At 45.2% G+C, this 19,413-nt stretch overlaps 1 protein-coding gene across 8 annotated transcripts in view; it reads left to right on the forward strand.

The window, feature by feature from the left end:
- Positions 1 to 19,413, forward strand: part of PEMT (phosphatidylethanolamine N-methyltransferase) — a 91,073-nt gene that overhangs the window by 22,799 nt on the left and 48,861 nt on the right. For all 8 annotated transcript variants that reach the window (XM_077827800.1, XM_077827803.1, XM_077827805.1 and 5 more), the window contains one exon: positions 18,673 to 18,788. In XM_077827800.1, coding sequence (XP_077683926.1) covers positions 18,673 to 18,788 — 116 coding nt within the window. The remainder of the gene's footprint in view (positions 1 to 18,672; positions 18,789 to 19,413) is intronic.

Below are 19,413 nucleotides of genomic sequence, written 5' to 3' on the forward strand. Positions count from 1 at the left end.
GGCAGCCCGAGCCCTGCCCCCGTCAGCAAGGGAGTCGGCCGCCCGAAGCCCAGTGCTCTGCGCGGGGCTGGCAGCCCGAGCCCCAGGGAGAGTGGGGCCGGGTAGTTGGGGCTGGCAGCCTGAGCCCCGGCAGTTAGCGGGACCTGCAACCTGAGCTCAGTGGAGCTCAGGTGACTGGGGTGGTCAACGGGGTCCAGCAGCAGGAGCCCCACGGAGTGCAGAGGAAACTTACATTTAAATTCCTGGAAATATTCATTTTTAGGAGGGGGTTCATGAGATTTCAGTTTAGTGAAAGGGGTTCACGGGCTCTTAAAGTTTGGGAACCGCTGCTCTAAATTAAGTCTCTATCCTTTGGCACAAGCAGTAGAAATTAACCCTTTTCGATCCAGAGGTCCCAGCTTCAGTCCCAACAAATGATCAAACCAGGGGTGTCATTACATTTAATGAAGATCTGTGATTTGCATAGCATTGAATATACATTGGTGTGCCCTTTTGAGAATGTGACATTTGAAATAAACAGTAAAGAGACTTCAAAAATAATTACAGGCTAATCGTCAATCATTTCCTTTCCGTTGTAGGTTTTTTGTTTTGTTTTTGGTTTCTATTATGGGGGTGTATTGTGTTTTTATTTTACATTTCAACATTTGACACCACTAGCTTTCTAACTGCTCCATGTATATAACACCTTTAATTGTTTCCTGTCGAATTAACTGTTGTGCCTAATTACAAACTGCTGCAGGACATTCTCTGCATTGAAAAGAGAGATGCTAATGGAGAACATTAGGTACCATATTAAGGGTGAGCAAGGCTCAGGCTTGTTGAGATGTGTACTTGGCATACTAATCATGCCATCCGGGCTGTTTAGGGATAGCAACACAGTTCCTAATGTAATCAGCCACTGGCTGATTATTGTAATTTTTACTTGCTGAGGAGATGATGGACTTCATTAAAGGCCACATGAAACGCTATCAGGACTACACTAACGCGCGCGAGAGAAGAAAACAACCTCTGTCTGCACGGTAGGTAGCAATAGGAATGATCTCGATTTAGTATTGAATTCGACTGTGTGGCTAATGAGGTGGGCAGAGCTGGAATCTAAGCAGAGCAGTTAGGGTAGACAAATTGTAAAGCCCTGTTTAGGTTTGAAAACCAACATGTCAAATTTACAAAGGATGAATATAAACAAATAACACAAATATGTAGGGACAAAATTAGAAAGGCCAAGGCACAAAATGAGATCAAACTAGCTAGAGACATAAAGGGTAACAAGAAAACATTCTACAAATACATTAGAAACAAGAGGAAGACCAAGGACTGGGTAGGACCATTACTTAATGAAGGGGGGAAAACAATAACTGGAAATGTGGAAATGGCAGAGGTGCTTAATGATTTCTTTGTTTCAGTTTTCACCAAGAAGGTTGGCAGTGATTGGACGGCTAACGTAGTGAATACCAGTGAAAATGAGGTAGGATCAGAAGCGGTTAAAATAGGGAAAGAATAAGTTAAAAATTACTTGAAGACATCTAATTTGTCTAAGTTACCAGGCATGAAATGCATCCTAGAATACTCAAGGAGCTGACTGAGGAGATATCTGAGCCATTAGCAATTATTTTTGAAAAGTCATGGAAGATGGGAGAGATTCCAGACAACTGGAAAAGGGCAAATATAGGGCCCATCTATAAAAAGGGAAATAAGGACAACCCAGGGAATTGCAGACCAGTCAGCTTAACTTCTGTAACCGGAAAGATAATGGAGCAAATAATTAAGCAATTTTCAAACATCTAGAAGATAATAAGGTGATAAGTAACAGCATAGATTTGTCAAGAAAAAATCATGTCAAACCAACCTGATCACCTTCTTTGACAGGGTAACAAGCCTTGTGGCTAGGGGAGAAGCGGTAGATATGGTATATCTTGACTTTAGTAAAGCTTTTGATACTGTCTCACATGACAGTTTCATAAACAAACTAGGGAAATGCAACCTAGATGGAGCTACTGTAAGGTGGGTGCAAAACTGGTTGGAAAACCATTCCCAGAGAGTAGTTATCAGTGGTTCGCAGTCGTGCTGGAAGGGCATAAGGAGTGGGGTTCTGGGTCCGGTTCTGTTCAATATCTTCATCAATGATTTAGATAATGGCATAGAGAGTACACTTATAAAGTTTGCAGACGATACCAAGCTGGGAGGGGTTGCAAGTGCTTTGGAGGATAGGATTAAAATTCAAAATGATCTGGACAAACTGGAGAAATGGTCTGAAGTCAGTAGGATGAAATTCAATAAGGGCAAATGCAAAGTTGTCCACTTAGGAAGGAACAATCAGTTGCACACATACAAAATGGGAAATGACTGCCTAGGAAGGAGTACTGCGGAAAGGGATCTGGGGGTCATAGTGGATCATAAGCTAAATATGAGTCAATAGTGTAACGCTGTTGCAAAAGAAGCTAACATCATTCTGAGATGTATTAGCAGGAGTGTTGTAAGCAAGACCCGAGAAGTAATACTTCCGCTCTACTCTGTGCTGATTAGGCCTCAACTGGACTATTGTGTCCAGTTCTGGGTGCCACATTTCAGGAAAGATGTAGACAATTGGAGAGAGTCCAGAGAAGAACAACAAAAATGATTAAAGGTCTAGAAAACATGACCTATGAGGGAAGATTGATTAAGAATTGGGTGTGGTTGGGCTGGAGAAGAGAAAACTGAGAGGGGACATGATAAGTTTTCAAGTACCTAAAAGGTTGTTGCAAGGAGGAGGGAGAGAAATTGTTTTTCTTAACCTCTGAGGATAGGACAAAAGGCAATGGGCTTAAATTGCAGCAAGGAAGGTTTAGGTTGGACATTAGGAAAAACTTTCTAACTGTCGCGGTGGTTAAGCACTGGAATAAATTGCCTAGGGAGGTTATGGAGTCTCCATCATTGGAAGTTTTTAAGAGCAGGTTAGACAAACACCTGTCAGGAATGGTCTAGATCAGAGGTTCTCAAACTTTTGTGCTGGTGATCCCTTTTACATAGCAAGCGTCTGAGTGTGGACCCCCCCCGCCCCCTGCCATTTAATTTAAAAACTCATTTTTTATATTTAACACTATTATAAATGCTGGAAGCAAAGTGGGGTTTGGGGTGGAGGCTGGCAGCTCATGACCCCCCATGTACTAATCTTGTGACCCCCTGAGGGGTGCCAACCCCCATTTTGAAAACCCCTGGTCTAGATAATACTTAGTCCCATCCCCTGCACTCATGGCAGGACTAGATGACCTCTCACGGTTCCTTCCAGTTCTATGATTCTATGTCCAGCTGAAGATTTGGTGTGGTTTGGTTTGGTTTTTCTTTGTTTGGTCATAATGGGCTGATTGTATGTTGATGTGTTTGCAGTTTGAGAAGCTTATGTTCTAGTTTCTCCCAAACATCCAGATTGTCCCTCCCCTTCGCCCTCAACCCATTAGTGGAGCATGTTGGAAGAGCTTTCAGATTCGTCTGAATCTCTAATGATTGTCCTACTTGACGTCTTGGCTGGTCCATCTCCCCACCCTAAATTTTCAGGTGAATGAAGAGAGAAGTCAGAAATTAACCTGATTCCAAGCTACTTGCACAGTGAGTACAACTCAGCATGAGCAAAGGTGGCAAGATTGGACCCTTTTACAACCCCTAATGTCATGAAGCGTTAGAGAAACCACTGTAGTATGTTGCAATGTCCTATGGGAGAACAAGAAGCAACTCACGTTTAGCTCTCATACCTTACTAGAGCAATGATCAGAAGATTTAATAAATGTCAGATTCCTCAGATTGCTTCGTTTCTATTACATCTGGAACCACTTGACCTTTCAAAACTGGCTAGGAGTGATTTCAGAGCTCTGTCACTAGAACACTATGACATCTATTGATAATGCGACTTTTGAAAGATTGGCAGATTGTTAAAATACTTACTGGTTCTGCGGATGCCTCAGTGGAGATTTGGCCAGTCAGATATGTTTGTTAGGTGGGTGCATTTGCCAAGTGCTGTTGACCATTTTTCATCTAGCCAAATCCCCTAATTATATTTGACCAATATTAATTGTTACTGCAGTGGTGAGTGTGGCCACAGATTTGCATTTATTATTTGACAGCATCCAAAAGTGTGATAGGTGCCTCACAAAATAAAAAGACATGAACAAACCCCCAAAAATCTAGGGCCCCATTCCTGCAATCAATTCCACCTGGGCCACACCATTGCCTTCAGAGGGATTCCATCCAGGTGCTCGATTCTGCCCAAGTGGCCCAGATGTCAGGATTAGGGTCTGATTTCAGAAATGTCACAATGGAGATTGGGGGACAGGAGAGGAGGGATGATCTCTAGAGGAGAGATGTCATAAGTGAATTAACGTGGTTCCTTGGTGACTGCTAATACACAGCATGGTGTAGCAAAGAAACTTAGTTTAGTTTCTATATAGGATCTGTAAATATCATTGTTAAATAACTTTTGTAGATGTCACAGTAGAAGCGGATCTTCAGAATAGAGATAAGGCCTGTTTCAGCAAAGCATGTAGGCATCTCTTTAAATCCCATTGAATTCAATAAGACTTAGGCACTTCCTTCGATGAATCATGGCCTAAACCAGGAGAGGGATGTGACTTTGTGCACTGGCTCAGGAAAGATGCTCCGTGCAGAGAAGATGGCATGAAAGCAAACACAGTTAAGCTTAAGAAAGAGGTGGTCAAATAAGCTGCCGAGGGTGATCTCCTTGGTAAAGAGGATGAGGTGGGAGGGCAACGTGATGCAATAAGATCTCTGATAACCCGTGTGAGAGTGATTCTAAACATTGTTCTGCAATGTAAACTCCGTGGGCTAGAATGTTAGCGTTCACCAACATGGGGAAGGGTGAATTTATATTAAAACAAATAGTTCTGCTGACTTTTGTAATCTAGCCCGAAGCCAGGGGCTTTCAGAGGTTTGGCGAAAGGTGTTCTGCCCTGGTTCCTTGATATTAACGTTTGTCAGCAGCACTCAAATGGAAATAGTGATTTTAATATTTTTTTCTCCCCAAAATGTATTCTTCAATTCTAAGTCTGGAAGGGACCATTACTATCATCTAGTCTGACCTCTTGTCTAACACAGGCCATAGGACTTCCCCGAATTAATTCCTGTTTGAACTAGAGCGTCTCTTTTGGAAAACCATCCAATCTTGGTTTAAAAATTGCCATCACGACCCTTGGTAAGTCAGTCCAATTCTTTGGAAGGTAAAATGGCTTGTATGAAAGCAAATGCAGGTTGAGACCTCTAAACCACTTGAAAATCCCCTCCCCTCCTTTGACCTTTTGTTATGAATTTGAGCCTGTTCTGTGAATTTCACAAGTTAAAACGGGCCTATATTTGTGGGTGAAAATGGCTTTTGCATCAAAAATGGGAAAATACAGGGTTGGGGGAGTTAGTATGCAGAAGTAACCATTTAATTAGAGTTGTAAGTAAAGTGAAGTTCATTTGTGCACACAGTCGCTGAAACTGAAAGTCCCCCCCCTCCCCCCGCAAATAAAAAAAAAAAAAGTTAGGCAAAATTCCATTAAACAAACATCTGTGACTTTCTGTCCTAGGAATAACTAAAATAAGTAACATCCAGCTAGCCCAAGAGCGAGTATTCTTCCAGGTGGCCTCTGGTACAAACCCCAAATATTGATACATTCCCTGAACCCCTTCCACCTGCTCCATCTGGGCTCCTTCTTTTGCTCTCTCATACTTGTTGAGGAAGGTAACAGTTTCTGCAGCTGGCTTTGTTTTTACACCAAGAGACTCTGCTTGTGGTTGTAGAGGGAGTGAAGTGGGTATTCAGTGTATTTTAGCACTGTGGTCTGGTGACTTAAACACAGGACTGGGAGCCCGGCACTCCTCCATTATATCCTGTACTCTGTCTCTGCCGCATAATATGATCTTGGCCAAGGAACTTTGCCTGTCTGTGCCACACCTTAAAGTGGGAGTTCAAATCGCTTTCCACCTCCCCTGGGGTGTTGTGGATAAATTAGTATTTTTGTAGCACTTTTTTGTGTGTAAATTCCAAAGCCAGAAGGGACCATTGCAATCATCTAGTCTGACCTCCTGCCTGGCACAGGCTAGAGACCCTCACCCAGTAATTCTTCCATTGAGTCCAACAACATCTAGCTAGACTATATCTGTGTGTAGAAAGACACATAGTCTGGATTTAAAGACTCCACCACCTCTGTTGGGAAGCTGTTCCAATGGTTAATTACCTGCAATGTTGGTTTTTTAAATTACGCCTTATTTACAATTTGAATTTGTCTATCTTCAGCTTGGATCCTGTTATGCAAACAATGGGCTCTCTGCTCCGAAGAGCCACTGTTCAGATTTTTGTGATGGAAATTGCTAGTGAGTGTGAGATTATATTCTGCGTCATTTGTTTTTGCTAAAGCGGAAGAGGATTTGTCTCATGGAACATTTACAAACTTACGCTGCTTTAAAGAACATTGAGTGGGGCTTGTTTTTATTGCAACGGGCTGATGAGATGGGACTTCCATCACCAGAAATCACATAAGCACTATTAGAGAAATGAAATTATTATCAGGCTATTTATCATGGATGGATTTAAGGTAAAAGGCGCGTGTGGAAGTAATCTCAAAAGACTACTCTGAGGTAAACTGCACTCTAGTCCTTATGAAACCCTTCTCTGTTTACCTGAGGAACTGTTTTGTTTCCCCAGCTCAAGGCCATTAAACCGAGGTGACCTATGTCGTTTCAGTCCAATTACATTCGCTGGAGATAGTTTCTTTAGGCTACACTCCTGCATTGTTTGTTTAACCCAGCTTTCTTTAGTATTGATTTTACCCCTTTTAAATAACGAGAGTAGTCTTACTCTTGTCTCTGTTGTTGAAGATCTGACACCAGCCTCAAATGACCTCTCTAGTATCTAACATGCACCAAGCTCTTTGTAGAAGAGACACCAGAGAAAACCATTTAATTTCTGGTGCTTAAATTGCCGTTTTCAGCATGGGATATTGTATTAACAGTAGCTGGTGCTTATGTTGTCATACTAACCCCTTTCAACACCGAGAGATGTGCTAGTATCTTCCACTGGAAAAATGAGACCCAAAAACCTGCTCAAAGTTCCACCAGAGTTAGGGCCAGAGCTGCTCCGGCTGCTAGGCCAAGCATCTCTCCCAACAAGACACATACACAATCTTGATTTTTGCATAAAAAACCCTTGATCAGTCTGCTGTTTACTGGTGTTTCTCTTCTTCAGTTTTCTCAGGTGCTAGTGTCTCTCATGTCCTTTCTTGAATTTCTCACCTTCTGCTCTCACAGGAATTCTGCAGATCCTTATTTTCTCTGTGAAACTGTTTCTTCACCTGCTGGTGTAATTCTAGTGGAGACAAGAGTTGGCACATGAACGATCAGTTTACTATTTTACCAGGCTAGGAAATGCTACCTCATGTGTGAACTGTCCACTGCTGTTTCTTTTGGCTGAAAAAAAATAACAAAAACTCAAGGCCTCATCCAAAGACCAATAAAGCCAGTGGAATAACCTCCCTTGACTTCAGTGGCAATTGGACCAGCACCTTCCACCTGAGGATCTCAAAACCGTTTACAAATATTAATGAGTTAAGCCTCTCATCATTCATACAAGGGGAATCTGAAAAACAGAGGGGTTGATTGGGTTAGCCTTCTTGTGTAACCTTGGACATGGCGGAGTCAGGAACAAAGCCCAGATCGTCCATGATCTAGTCTGAAGCTGTAATCAGAAGGCCAACCACCTTCCTGAACAGAATCATATATATGTTTGAATTACTGTTAGGACCTAGAAGTAAAAACAAACAAAAACAGTAGACTAATTCCATAATGAAAGTTGATTACTCCAATTTGTTGCTGGATAATGTCATGAATGGAAAATAAGAAGGGATGGTCCTATGTCCTATCAAGCTACTGGGAATTACACTTTTCACTGTGAAACATGACCTCGTAGATTTTGCTATGGTACATTTTATATCTAATTATTAGTATTATTGGCATAGCACTGTAAACGGACTTGGCTCTTTACAGTATGTGTAGAAAGACAAGCTCTCCAGTCTAGAGGTCCTGACGCTCTCTAAATCAGACCATTCATTTGATACCTTGGGAAATATTTTAATTTGCTTTTTTAAGTTGTATGGATTGGAAGCTGGTGGTCCACTAGCTGATAGTGGAAGATTCTTGACTAAAATTGCTGCATAGGTTTGTTTGATCTTTTATTTTTAGAAATATTCTTTTATTCTTTAGAAATCCATTGCCAGCTCATTGCTGTCTGTAATTGACCACCTTGCTGCTACAGAAACAACTTGCAGTACAGAGCTGCTGTTTCCCTCTGTGCAGGAGGGAAGCAATCAAATAGCTTTTAGCAGCTGAAGACAGGAGCAGAACCTATTAGTCTGAGATCAGCTGATGGTGGCTTCCTCAAGAGTGCTGGAAAACCGGATGGATCATCCTGTGTTTATCTGATCGATACTGGGAGTGGAGAAGCACTTTGTCTGAGTGGCCTCTGTGAGTTGGCATTTCTGGGAATGGCCTTGGCATGGCAGCACTCAGAGCCATTGCAGCAGTAAAACACCAGCTCTCCAGGGTCAGGTTGTCAAAGGGTGATGCCCGGAGTATTGGGAATGGCCAGTGGAAACAAAACACCTAACCCTTTCCATGGACCCCCGTTTATGGAGAGTGCATTTTCTAGATTTGGTTTGGCTCTTCCTCTTCCCTGGCCCACCCACATCTGGACTTTGCAGTGTCCTCATTGTGATGACGACTCCCAGGGTTCGCTTCGTTTACCATGTGTATATTTCCCCTCAACAAACTCTTGTTTGCTTGGGGCCAGATTCTGATCCCCTTAATTGCATGGAGTAGTACCTGACTCCTCAGGCCCCTTGACTGCAAGAAGGGTAAGGTTCTACTCAGCGGAGACCTCTGCCCACACAGTTCAAGGCATGGACATATTTGGCAGCCAGTGAAACTGAAATTCAGGTTTACTGCTGTACCGCTACCCATTTGCAGCAGGAGCCATTACGGGACTGGGGTCATAGTTTGCCCATTTCATCTGTGCTTTGTGTGGCAAAAATAGTTGAAAACTTTTGTGCCTTTGCAACTACATTGTCTTTATCTGGGGTGGGCAGAACTGAGGGGCAGTTGCGTCACCTGAAAATACTTTTAATTCTTAATTTTTCAATAGCCTTATTAGTCATGATTTGCATTAGCAGCCCCAGTCATGGAGGAGAGTCCCATTGAGGTAGGCACGGTACACACACAATGAAATGACCCCAGGATCTTAGAATCTAAGGCTAATACAAGAGACAACAGGTGCGTTCAACGAACCTGTGAGGCCCACAAGGTAACCGTGAGATGACTGTGATCAATGTAATAACCAGCACTAGTGGAACACCAGCTGCCTCGCTGTCATTCAGTGTTTATGTAGGCATCACAGCAGAGGTGAGCTCTAATAAGAGACTTGGAGGGTGATACTGTAATGGTGTTGCAGATGTTTATGGGGAGCACTGCTGTGGATAAGGGGTAGCATGGGAGAAAGGATGCAGGCGGTGGAGGAAGCATGGGACTGCTGAATGGTAAAGACTAGCATTGTAGGTGGGGAAGGGTGGGGAGTTGATGCTCAGCAGTGCACAAGGGTCGATGGGGGCCAAGGAAGAGGTGAAGACTGGTCATTTGTGTGTGATGTGCTGGAAAAGCTGATGTCCCTTTAGAAAGTCAGAGGGACATGAACGCACTCCTTCATTCAAGGCAATCCTGCTCTCTTTTCCTCTTGCGTCTGTTCTTTCAATGGCACCGGGGGAGGCAGACGTGCACCTAAAGGGGAATGGTCTTAATCTGAAAGATTAATTCAGAAAACCAGACCCTCAGATGGATTCTTGATACCTATTCTTTTACTATACTATGGAATACTATCAAGGTGAGATGATGGCTAATTGTAACAGCAAGTCAATTACTGTTTAAGCAGCTAATTAATGTCTCCTACTCAGCACTTGGTCTGTCGAAGACTGCATGGCAATATCTCATCTGCAAAAATACCTTGATAATTCCTGTATGATCTGCACGGAGAACATATTTAAATAAACTCATTAGAGATTTCATACAGATAGCAGCTACAATTATCAGCTTGTACAAATTAATTTGCGGTTTCTGTTCTGTTCTTTTTTTTTTTCTTGCCTCTACTGCCCAGAGCTTCTGCTGATCACGTTCTTGCTGACAGTGGAACATGAGTCCTGATGGCAGTGTAGTAAATGCCTTCAGAACTCTTGCTGATGGATGAGAACACCCCCTGTTGTGAGGGTGCAGGTGATGGTCGTAGGTACAAACTGTGATGAATGTAGATAGAGACTTAGAAGAGCTCCTGCTGGTTGAGTCTCCAGCTGCCAAGGATGTCTAGTTGAAGCGTTGCTAATACTTTCATTCCCTCACGGTAGACGGCTGTCGCTTTGACAACACACAGAGTAGTAATGTCCAATCCTGGCTGAGCATCCATTTCATTCTCAAGTCCTTCTTCAGTTATGTGGAAGTGTGCCTGCTGGGCCTTGTCAGTAGCTGAACTGACAAGTCAGAGGGGAGGGAATTGGTGTCAGGTCAGTTAAATGATACAACTTGGGGTGATTTATTAATGCAGTCCCCAGTGACAGCCACAGCTAAATATAATCCGACCAACTGCGGACATCTACTTACCACGGTTTGTTGCTGGGTGGTTATGGGTTATACACCCCGTCTCCAATCTTAGTCCAGCAGCCATTTGAGAAAAGCATATGCTGGTTCATTGGATCCTCTAGACTTAAGGGGAAAATGAATGATTCAAGGACACCATCCAGCAGCAATCAGTGTTTGTTGTCATAGCACACATGCAATTCGGGGGTTCAGAATGGCCAGATGTAGGCATCCTCTAGGCCACAAAAAGCAGAAGCACAGACAGGTGGCTTGAAAGGTGATTCCTTTCCCCAGATTTGCACTGAAGTCTTGTGTTCAACTTATGAGCAAGATAACGCCAGATACTCAAGAGCTTTGTGCAGGTGATGTACAGGCGAGCAAACCGTGCATTGCTAGGGGTCTTCTGGTAGAGTTGCAAGGATTTTATTAATTTACAAGGATCAACTCAGATGCTATACTGCCCTTTACTCCCGCGAGGTGTAGGCAGCAGGGCCCAGCAGAGTGAGTCCATAAAGAGATGTTTCTGCCTTCCCCTCTAACCATATGGAAGTCAGTGTGGACTTAGTCTGCCTTGACTCTTGTGGGCTCCCTTGCCTCAGATTAAATCCATCCATGAATGGCATCTGCCAGTGGACAGCATGATTTCTGGGATTGTGCTCCCCTACAGCTCGGGGGCTTGGAGGCAGGGTGGCTCTGATCTTTGGCAGATCCCCTAGGATCCATGAGATCAGCAGGGCACTCTGCTCCGCCCCAGACTTCCTCCTTTGCCTCCCTTTGGGGCTAAGCCAACTAGGAGCAGCTAGCCCTCAGTAGCTTTCATTATATTTTTAACTCAGTTGCACTGACTACAGCTTAGAAACCTAGGAGTTGCCAAACTGGATCAGAAGCAAGGTCCATCTATCCCAATGTCCTGTCTCCAACAATGGCAGCACCAGATGCTTCGAAGGAAGGTGTAAGAACCCTGCAGCTCCCCTGCCCCTCTAGGTCTCATCCTGGTGTCTACTAGTTAGAGAATGGCCTGAAACATGAAGTTTAATAACCCTTCACAAGCTTTTGTTATCATGAATTATGTTAATGACACATCACGCTAATTATGCTTGTTTTACCTGCCCGTCAGCTGGATGGCCCCTCTGCCAGTGTGAAAAGAGTTCACGGTGTATCGTTTCCTAAACACTGCATCGGTAGAATTCCTTGTGCGGTGAATGAGGCAATATATGCTAGGTCTAGGGACAAATCCTCCCCCCTTTGCTGTTCCTCCCCTAAACCCAGGGAAAGGGGCAGAATGAATTGGAGACCAGCTCAAGAGCACCCACAGATCCCGGCACCCCTTTCCTTACATGTGCGGTGTGCTGGAGCACACCTCTGCAAGCGGGAGACGGTGCTTGCTACACACCAAGGGCGAACACGTTAAAACGCACAGGCCATCCTGTCTGTCCCTTATGGGCATCAGGGTGGCTTGGTAGTGAAAGCACCAAACTTCGGTGTCAGGAGATCTGGGTTTATTTTCCAGCTCTGGCACGTGCTCCCTGTGCGGCTTTGGACAAGTCACTTGGGCCTCGTCTACAAGGCACCGCAGTCCAGACTATGGGGATGTGAACTGTAGAGCGCTGTACTGTGTTGCATTCTGGTTGCCCCATGTAAACCCTCCTGGTGTGAACTTAAAGGTAGTGTACATTGATGTAGTCCTGTTTCTACACAATGCTAATCCTTCCTTACCTCATTGCAGGGGTGAAAGTAAGTCGAGTAACTTACCGGTATGCTGGGGCCAGCTCTGGCCCCCAGAAGGGGTGGGGCCTAGGGCAGAAGGGGCGGGGCTGAGGGGGTCAGAGCCATCCCCAGCCCACCCTGTAAGGTAAGTGCCACCCCTCCTTCTCCCTCCCCCCCCACCGGGGTAGCCGCAGCAGCCCGGAGCTCCGGGGGCTATTTAAAGGGCCCAGGGCTCCCCTGCTTCTACTGCCCCGTCCTTTAATTAGTCGCCGGAGCCCTGGGGAAGCGGCAAGGCTCCAGTGGCTATTTAAAGGACCAGGGCGGCAGAGGCAGCTGGAGACCCGGCCTTTTAAATAGCCCCTGGAGCCCCCGCCACCCCAGGGCTGGGGGACTATTTAAAGGGCCTGTGGCGCTTCTACCACCCCGGTCCTTTAAATAGCCCCCGGAGCCATGGAGTAGCAGGCCTCTGGAAGCAATTTAAAGGGCCTGGGGCTCCAGCCACTGCTGGGAATCCCAGGCCCTTTAAATTGCCCCTGGGGACAGGGCTGGCTTTAGGATGTTTGCCACCCTAAGCAAAAAAATGTTTGGCTGCCCCTGTTTTTTTTTTGTGCCCCCAGCTCCGCCCCAATTTAGCCCTTCCCCAAATCCCTGGCCCCGCCTCCTCCCCCAGGCATGCAGCATTTCTGCCCCCGCCATTGCTTCCTGTGGCTCCCCCCTCCAACCCTAGCTCACCTCCGCCCCGCCTGCTCCCCTGAACACACTGCCGCTCCACTTCCCCCCCCTCCCTCTCAGGCAAGCAGGGGAGCAGGCGGAGCGGAGGGGAGCAAGGGTGGGGGGAGAGCGCAGGAAGTAACGGGGGGGGAGGGTAGATGAACTGCTCCCCGCCCCAGCTCGCCTCTGCTCCACCACCGCCGCCTCCCGTGAACGTGCCGCCGCTCGGCTTCTCCTCCCTCCCTCCCAGGTTTGCCGTGCCAGACAGAAGCGGAGTGGCGGCAGCGTGCTCAGGGGAGCGGCCGGAGGCAGAGCGGAGGCAAGCTGGGGCAGCGGGGGCACATTTCTAGGGGCGGCATGGCCGGCGCTGGAATGCTGCCCCTAGAAATGTACTGCCCCAAGCACCTGCTTGTGTTGCTGGTGCCTAGAACCGGCCCTGCCTGGGGAAGGCGGGCTGCCCCAGTATGGGCTCTTGCCGGTACGCCGTACCGGGTGTACCGGTTTACTTTCACCTCTGCCTCATTGGTGCATTGTAAGGCTACATTCACTAATGATTGTGAGGGGCTCTGATACTGTGGAAATGAGGGTCAGATAAGGACCTAGACGGTTGGATTAGCATAGCGATGGCAAAGAGATCTCGGGCTCAGAGGCATCTGGTTTCATGCTGTACATCTGTGGTAAACCGAATATAAAAATGGAGTCCCATCAAATAGAACCAAGCCTCTATTTCAAAGCCGGCGCAAATTAAAATGTAACAGATTTAAAAGTCACCTCGCTTGGATGATGGAATAAAATCCATTTCCCTGGAACAAACACTACATATTAATGAAAGGCTATTGTCAGTGCCTTAACAGAGCAATAAATAGCATTTCCAGTTGATTAAATGTTTAAGCAAATTTGAGAGCCAAAGCTGCTTTTGAAGTGGATGTCACGTTTGTAATCTGATTTTTACAGTCCTGCTCAAATTAAATGATTTAGTTGGGGATTGGTCCTGCTTTGAGCAGGGGGTTGGACTAGATGACCTCCTGAGGTCCCTTCCAAACCTGATATTCTGTGATTCCATGATTCTATGAAATAAATGCTATAAGATTTTTGCACCTATAAAAGACCAGGCAATCCAAATCAATTTCTTGTTCGCTTCACTGGCAGCCATTTGAGCTGTGTTTTGTTTTTTTTTCCTTTACTTGTGTTTTGAGCATTTGTACAAATCGCTGGGAAAGGGCTCAAATCGAGTATGAATCATGGTTTGTGGGGAAACATTGGATCACTTGGAATATTGCCAGGCTGTTCGAGTCAATGTAAAAAAGTTTAACAAGAAATGAGACCGAGTACATTGGAACCTAGAGCATGCTTTCAAGAGGCTCCTACTGCATTACTTTTATTCTGAGTGTTGGAAAATGTTACACAGATAACTTTCAGTCATCATTGGACTTATCAAGAGTGGGGGAAGCATGACCAGGTAGTGAAAGTCTTGGGCTATGTCTCCACTAGAAGCTCTGCAGTTGTGCTGCTATAGGTTAGATCGGGAGCAGTGGAAGTGCCCTAAAATTGGGGGGACAGATGCCCGAAGCATGCCACTGCCGTGCTGCCCCCGAGGCCCTGCCTCCACTGCACCGCCCGTTGCCTCCCAGGCCCCGCCCCCACTGCGCTGCCCCCAAGGCCCTGCCCTCACACCACCTCTTTTCCCTGACCCCCCGCTCTCGCACGGCTCCTCTCCCCAAGGCCCTGCCCTCGTGCCACCTATTCCCCCAAGACCCCACACTCCACTCACTCCTCTTCATCCTCTCCCCGCATCGCTTGCCCGTATGGCTGGTAAAAAGTGGGTTGGCCCTGGCCCCCTGACCTCCCCTGTTCTGGTGCCCCTGGTTTAGACACATCACTGTGATGGAAGAGGTTCTTCCATCGCTGTAATAAATCCACCTCTTGGAGGGGCGGTAGCTAAATTCTTCCATTGACCTATTGCTGTCTACAGTGGGGCTTAAGTTGGCTTAAATATGGCTCTCAGGGGTGTGAATTTTTTCTCACACCCCCATTGTGATCTAGCAAGGTCAACCTAAATTTTAGGAGACCTGGATTTAACTGTTGTCTACACCCAGACTTTTGTTGTGTGACCTTTGGGCAAGTCACAAAACCCCTTATTCAATCTGCAAGACTTAGCTACCTCCCTCACACGGGCACTGTGATACTATAGATGTAGGGTCAGATTCTCTGCGGTTGTGACTGCAGCTAAGTAAAAGAGGGCATGGCAGCAGAGAATTTGTGTGACTATTGCACTTTGAGATCCTTCTAGCCACTCCGTACTCATGTATTGCTGTGGTATCTGGACAGCAGGAGGAGGTGCTGTAGAAGTAATAGTCATCTAGTATACCCCAAATCACTTAACATTCATTTTTGTGGTTTGTATCATTTATTATTTGGAGTGGGGTAGCACCTAGAGGCCCCCAACACACTGGGGTGGGGCCTTGTTGTGCTAGGTGCTGTGCAAACACATAGCAAGAGACAATCTCTACCTTGAAGCGTTTGAAATCTACCTGTCAGGTGTTCGTTCTCAGCTGAAATTAATTGAAAATTTATCAGAGATGCAGAGGGTTTTTTGTTTTGTTTTGTAAAGGCCAGAAGGGACCACTATGGTCGTCTAGGTAGACCTCCAAAGATTTGTATTTCAGGAGAGACTAACTGATGCACTCCACTCTGATCCAACAGGGGCAGCCTTGCCAATCTAGGCGCCGTAGGAAGTGTGTGTGTGTGTCCTGATTTGCATTTGACCTACTCCCCTAGCGAAGTACTCTCTGGATGTGTTAAAAGCTTCCAAAATAAGCCTCAAGTCACAATCCAACTGAGTGCAGCCAGAATAATTCCCATTGAAAGCATCAGTATTAGGAAGTTTGCATAAATTACCAGCATATGGCTACATTCCCCCCCATGACTCAATCACCTGTTGTGGTCCCTTTTTTAAAAAAAATTCAAAAGGCGGTAACTCATCCGACCTGGTTTCTTCCTTTGACTGATTCAAATAGCAGGTCCCTTTTTAGCAGCAGCGTGACGCACTGAGCTTTAAATTCAATTTAAAATACAAACTATTTATACCAGCAAGCAAGAGACTATAAATCTGATTTCTCTGTCCTGAAATTACAGATCCACTAATGACTATCGTTGTATAACTAATTGAATCAACTCTTGGCATGCAAAACCGGTGCCCTGCTTATCTGAGTGTTGCATCTCTTCGCCTGGCGAAGCCTGCCTCGCTCGCAAGAGGTCGCACTTTGTGCTTTTGGACCAGCATTGCCTTTCAAATTCCCTGCTCTCTGCTTCTATGAACTGGTCATTTATCAAATACACTTAGAATATATACATAGATGGAGTTGCAAGACGCATGCAAGGCGGGCCATGTTCAGTCCTGGTGTAAATAGGTGAAACTTCGTTGAAATCAAAGGCACGACATTCACTTCTTAGAGGTGAATTTGGTCCTAAATATGCCACTGACATAGCTGCAGCCACTTCCCAAACACGTTACATGTTATCTGCATGTAGTGAACTTGGGCTGGTGCCAATCCTGTGTGTGGGCCTGATCCAAATTCTGTTGAAGTCACTGGAAAAAATTCCCATTGGTGATCCATTGATGAATTCCCAGATGATTGAGGAGCAATGCTCTTTAGATCATAAGATCTCTGGGGTAGAGGTTCTGCTGTTTGTTTGTCTATACAGCCTCATTGCATCTGTGCTGCCTCAGAAATCAATGGAAATTGAAAACAGCATTGCTCTACTGCGTGTTAATTCATTGTCCAGGGATACACTATGCATGTGTGGGTGTGCGTGAATGAATACAGAACCATTACTAACAAAAAACATATAATAGAATCTTAGACCTGTAGGGCTGTAAGGGTCATCTAGGGTCAAGAGGTCCTTTACTCCATCCCTGTGTGCGGAGTCAAGATTAAGGGCTGATCTATGCTGAAACCTTATATCTGCATAATTACGTCTCTCAGCACTGTGAAAAATTCACACCCCCAGAGATGTAGCTATGCCAACCTAACCCCAGCTGTAGACAGTGCCAGGTCAATGGAAGAATTCTTCTGCCGACCCAGGAGGTGGATTGTGACGGGAGAATGTCTCCCGTCGCTGTAGTGTCTACACTGAAGCACTACAGCGAAGCAGCAGTCCTGCTGTATCATTTTAAGTGTAGACAGACACTAAATATGTCTAATTTATCCCTGACAAATGTTTGTCTAACCTGTTCTTAAAAGCTTCCAGTGATGGGGATTCCACAACCTCCCATGTAACGTGTTCTATTGCTTAACTATCCTTATAGTGAGAGAGTTTTTCCTAATATCTAACCTAAATCTCCCTGGCTGTAAGCTAAGCCGTTTCCTTCTTGTCTTACCCTTGGAGGACATGAAGAACACTTGATCACCATCCTCTTCACAACAGTCTTTTACCTATTTGGAGACTGTTATCATGTCCCCCCTCAGCCTTCTCTGGACTAAACATGTCCAATTCTTTCAGCCTTTTCCCATAGATCATGTTTTCTAAACCTCTTCTCTTATATGTAATGGTTCTAGATAGCAATGGACAAAGATGACACAGGAGAATAGAGAAGACCCCAGTGATTAAAACTGGGAATCGCTAACAGGCAAAGGCACAATGGACATGCAGAGATAAACCAGTGGGTTTATCTGAAGTGTGTATCTGTCATTTAAGGAATATATTGGTTCACAGGAGTTTGAGATAAAATGTACATCTGGCATCAGATCCCTGAACTCCGCCTCAAATTATCCTGCAGAGGATCAGCCTGGGGGAGCGATACCTCGGCGGGGTTGGGGCCCAATCCAAAGCCGTTGAAATCAGAGGAAAAATTCCCATTGACTTTAGTGGGCTTTAGAGCAGGGTCTTAGTGAGGTGCCAGAACTGGGAGGGGAAACTGTACAAGCTGAATTTCCCCCTCTTGGCCACTTGTGTTTGCCTTTGCATAGCCCAAGCCCAGATGTACAAGCTCATTTAGTGTGACCTAACTCAGTCGCTCAGCATCACTTCTCTCCTCTAGTGACAAGAGTTTTAGCTTGTGAGGCCTGGAGTTTGTATTTTTGAATGGCTTCAAAAGCCAAAATAAAGTATGGGAGCAGGCAAGGAATTGCCGTAAATTGGGCCATGGCTTATCTGATCCAGGGCAATAGAATTGGGAAAGTATGGAAGGATTGGCATGAACAAGGAGAATAAATTGAGCGGTAGAAAAAGAAAATACCACCTTAATATTTCCCCCTCTCTACACAGTAGCAACAGTCCTGGCTAGTGTGTTTTAGACTCTCCAGGCTTCCCTGTGAACAAGTCATTGAGGTTCTAACCTGATGGAAAAATGTATGCACTACTGGGGTTTAAGGGAGGCTCCCAAGAGGGTTACAGAATTTAGAAAGGGGTGTTCTCTAATGTGTTCTTTTTAAGCCAAGTCAGTTCAATATCTTCTGCTCCTTTCTAATCAATTATTAAATGATCATTCGGCTCCTGGTACTTTTTAGTTCTTATAAAAGCCTGTGTCTAGTACGGGGGTAGCATTGTCAGCACTAAAATAAAAGCAACATGTGTCTCACTGCCTCAAACGCCCTTTGTTTTTTGTCCGTTTAGGTAGCAAGATGGGAACACAAAACCCGAGTTCTCAGTAGAGTCTGTGGCTCTCCATATACTGCATGTTACTGCCTGGGCGCTGTCATCCTGCTGCTTAACTTTATACGGAGCCATTGGTAAGGACCCTATTCTATCACTTCAAGTTAAAGCAGGGATCAGGGATAGTGACTATGGAAACTGGGCTGGCAATATCATGCCCCACTTCTCTTTGAAAAGCCATCTTCCTATTATGCCAAACCAGCCAAATTTTGGAGCCAAACCCAGACCTCCCCCTTTTTTTTCCCCCCGCAACTAAGGAAAAAATAAAATCAAAGAAGGAAACAAAAATATTTCTATTTCCAAGGCAGGAAGGGTGGGGAGTAAACAGGAAAATCAGAAATATTTCACGGTGGCCTCGTTTAACTGTATTAGTCACTGAGGTTCAAACTTTCTTGCTTTGTATCCCTGTTCTACAGAGAAAAAGGGTGGCTCAGTAGTTTGGGTGCAAACCTGGGATCTGGGCCTTTGGATCTCAGTTCCCCATTTGTACACGTGGGCCAATAGTCCTGCCCTGCCTCCCAGAGGGCATGTGAGGGTAAATACTTTGAAGATTGTATTCAGATACTACGATAAGGGGACCCTAACCCTATACAAATGTAAGATCAATAGATTTCTTATGTCTTTCCACTGACCTGATCATGATTGATAACTAGCAGATTTTTTTAAAAAGAGCATTATACAATTCCTTGTAAGTTTTATTTT

The sequence above is a fragment of the Eretmochelys imbricata genome, chromosome 10 (assembly GCF_965152235.1).
Source record: "Eretmochelys imbricata isolate rEreImb1 chromosome 10, rEreImb1.hap1, whole genome shotgun sequence".
NCBI lineage: Eukaryota > Metazoa > Chordata > Testudines > Cheloniidae > Eretmochelys > Eretmochelys imbricata.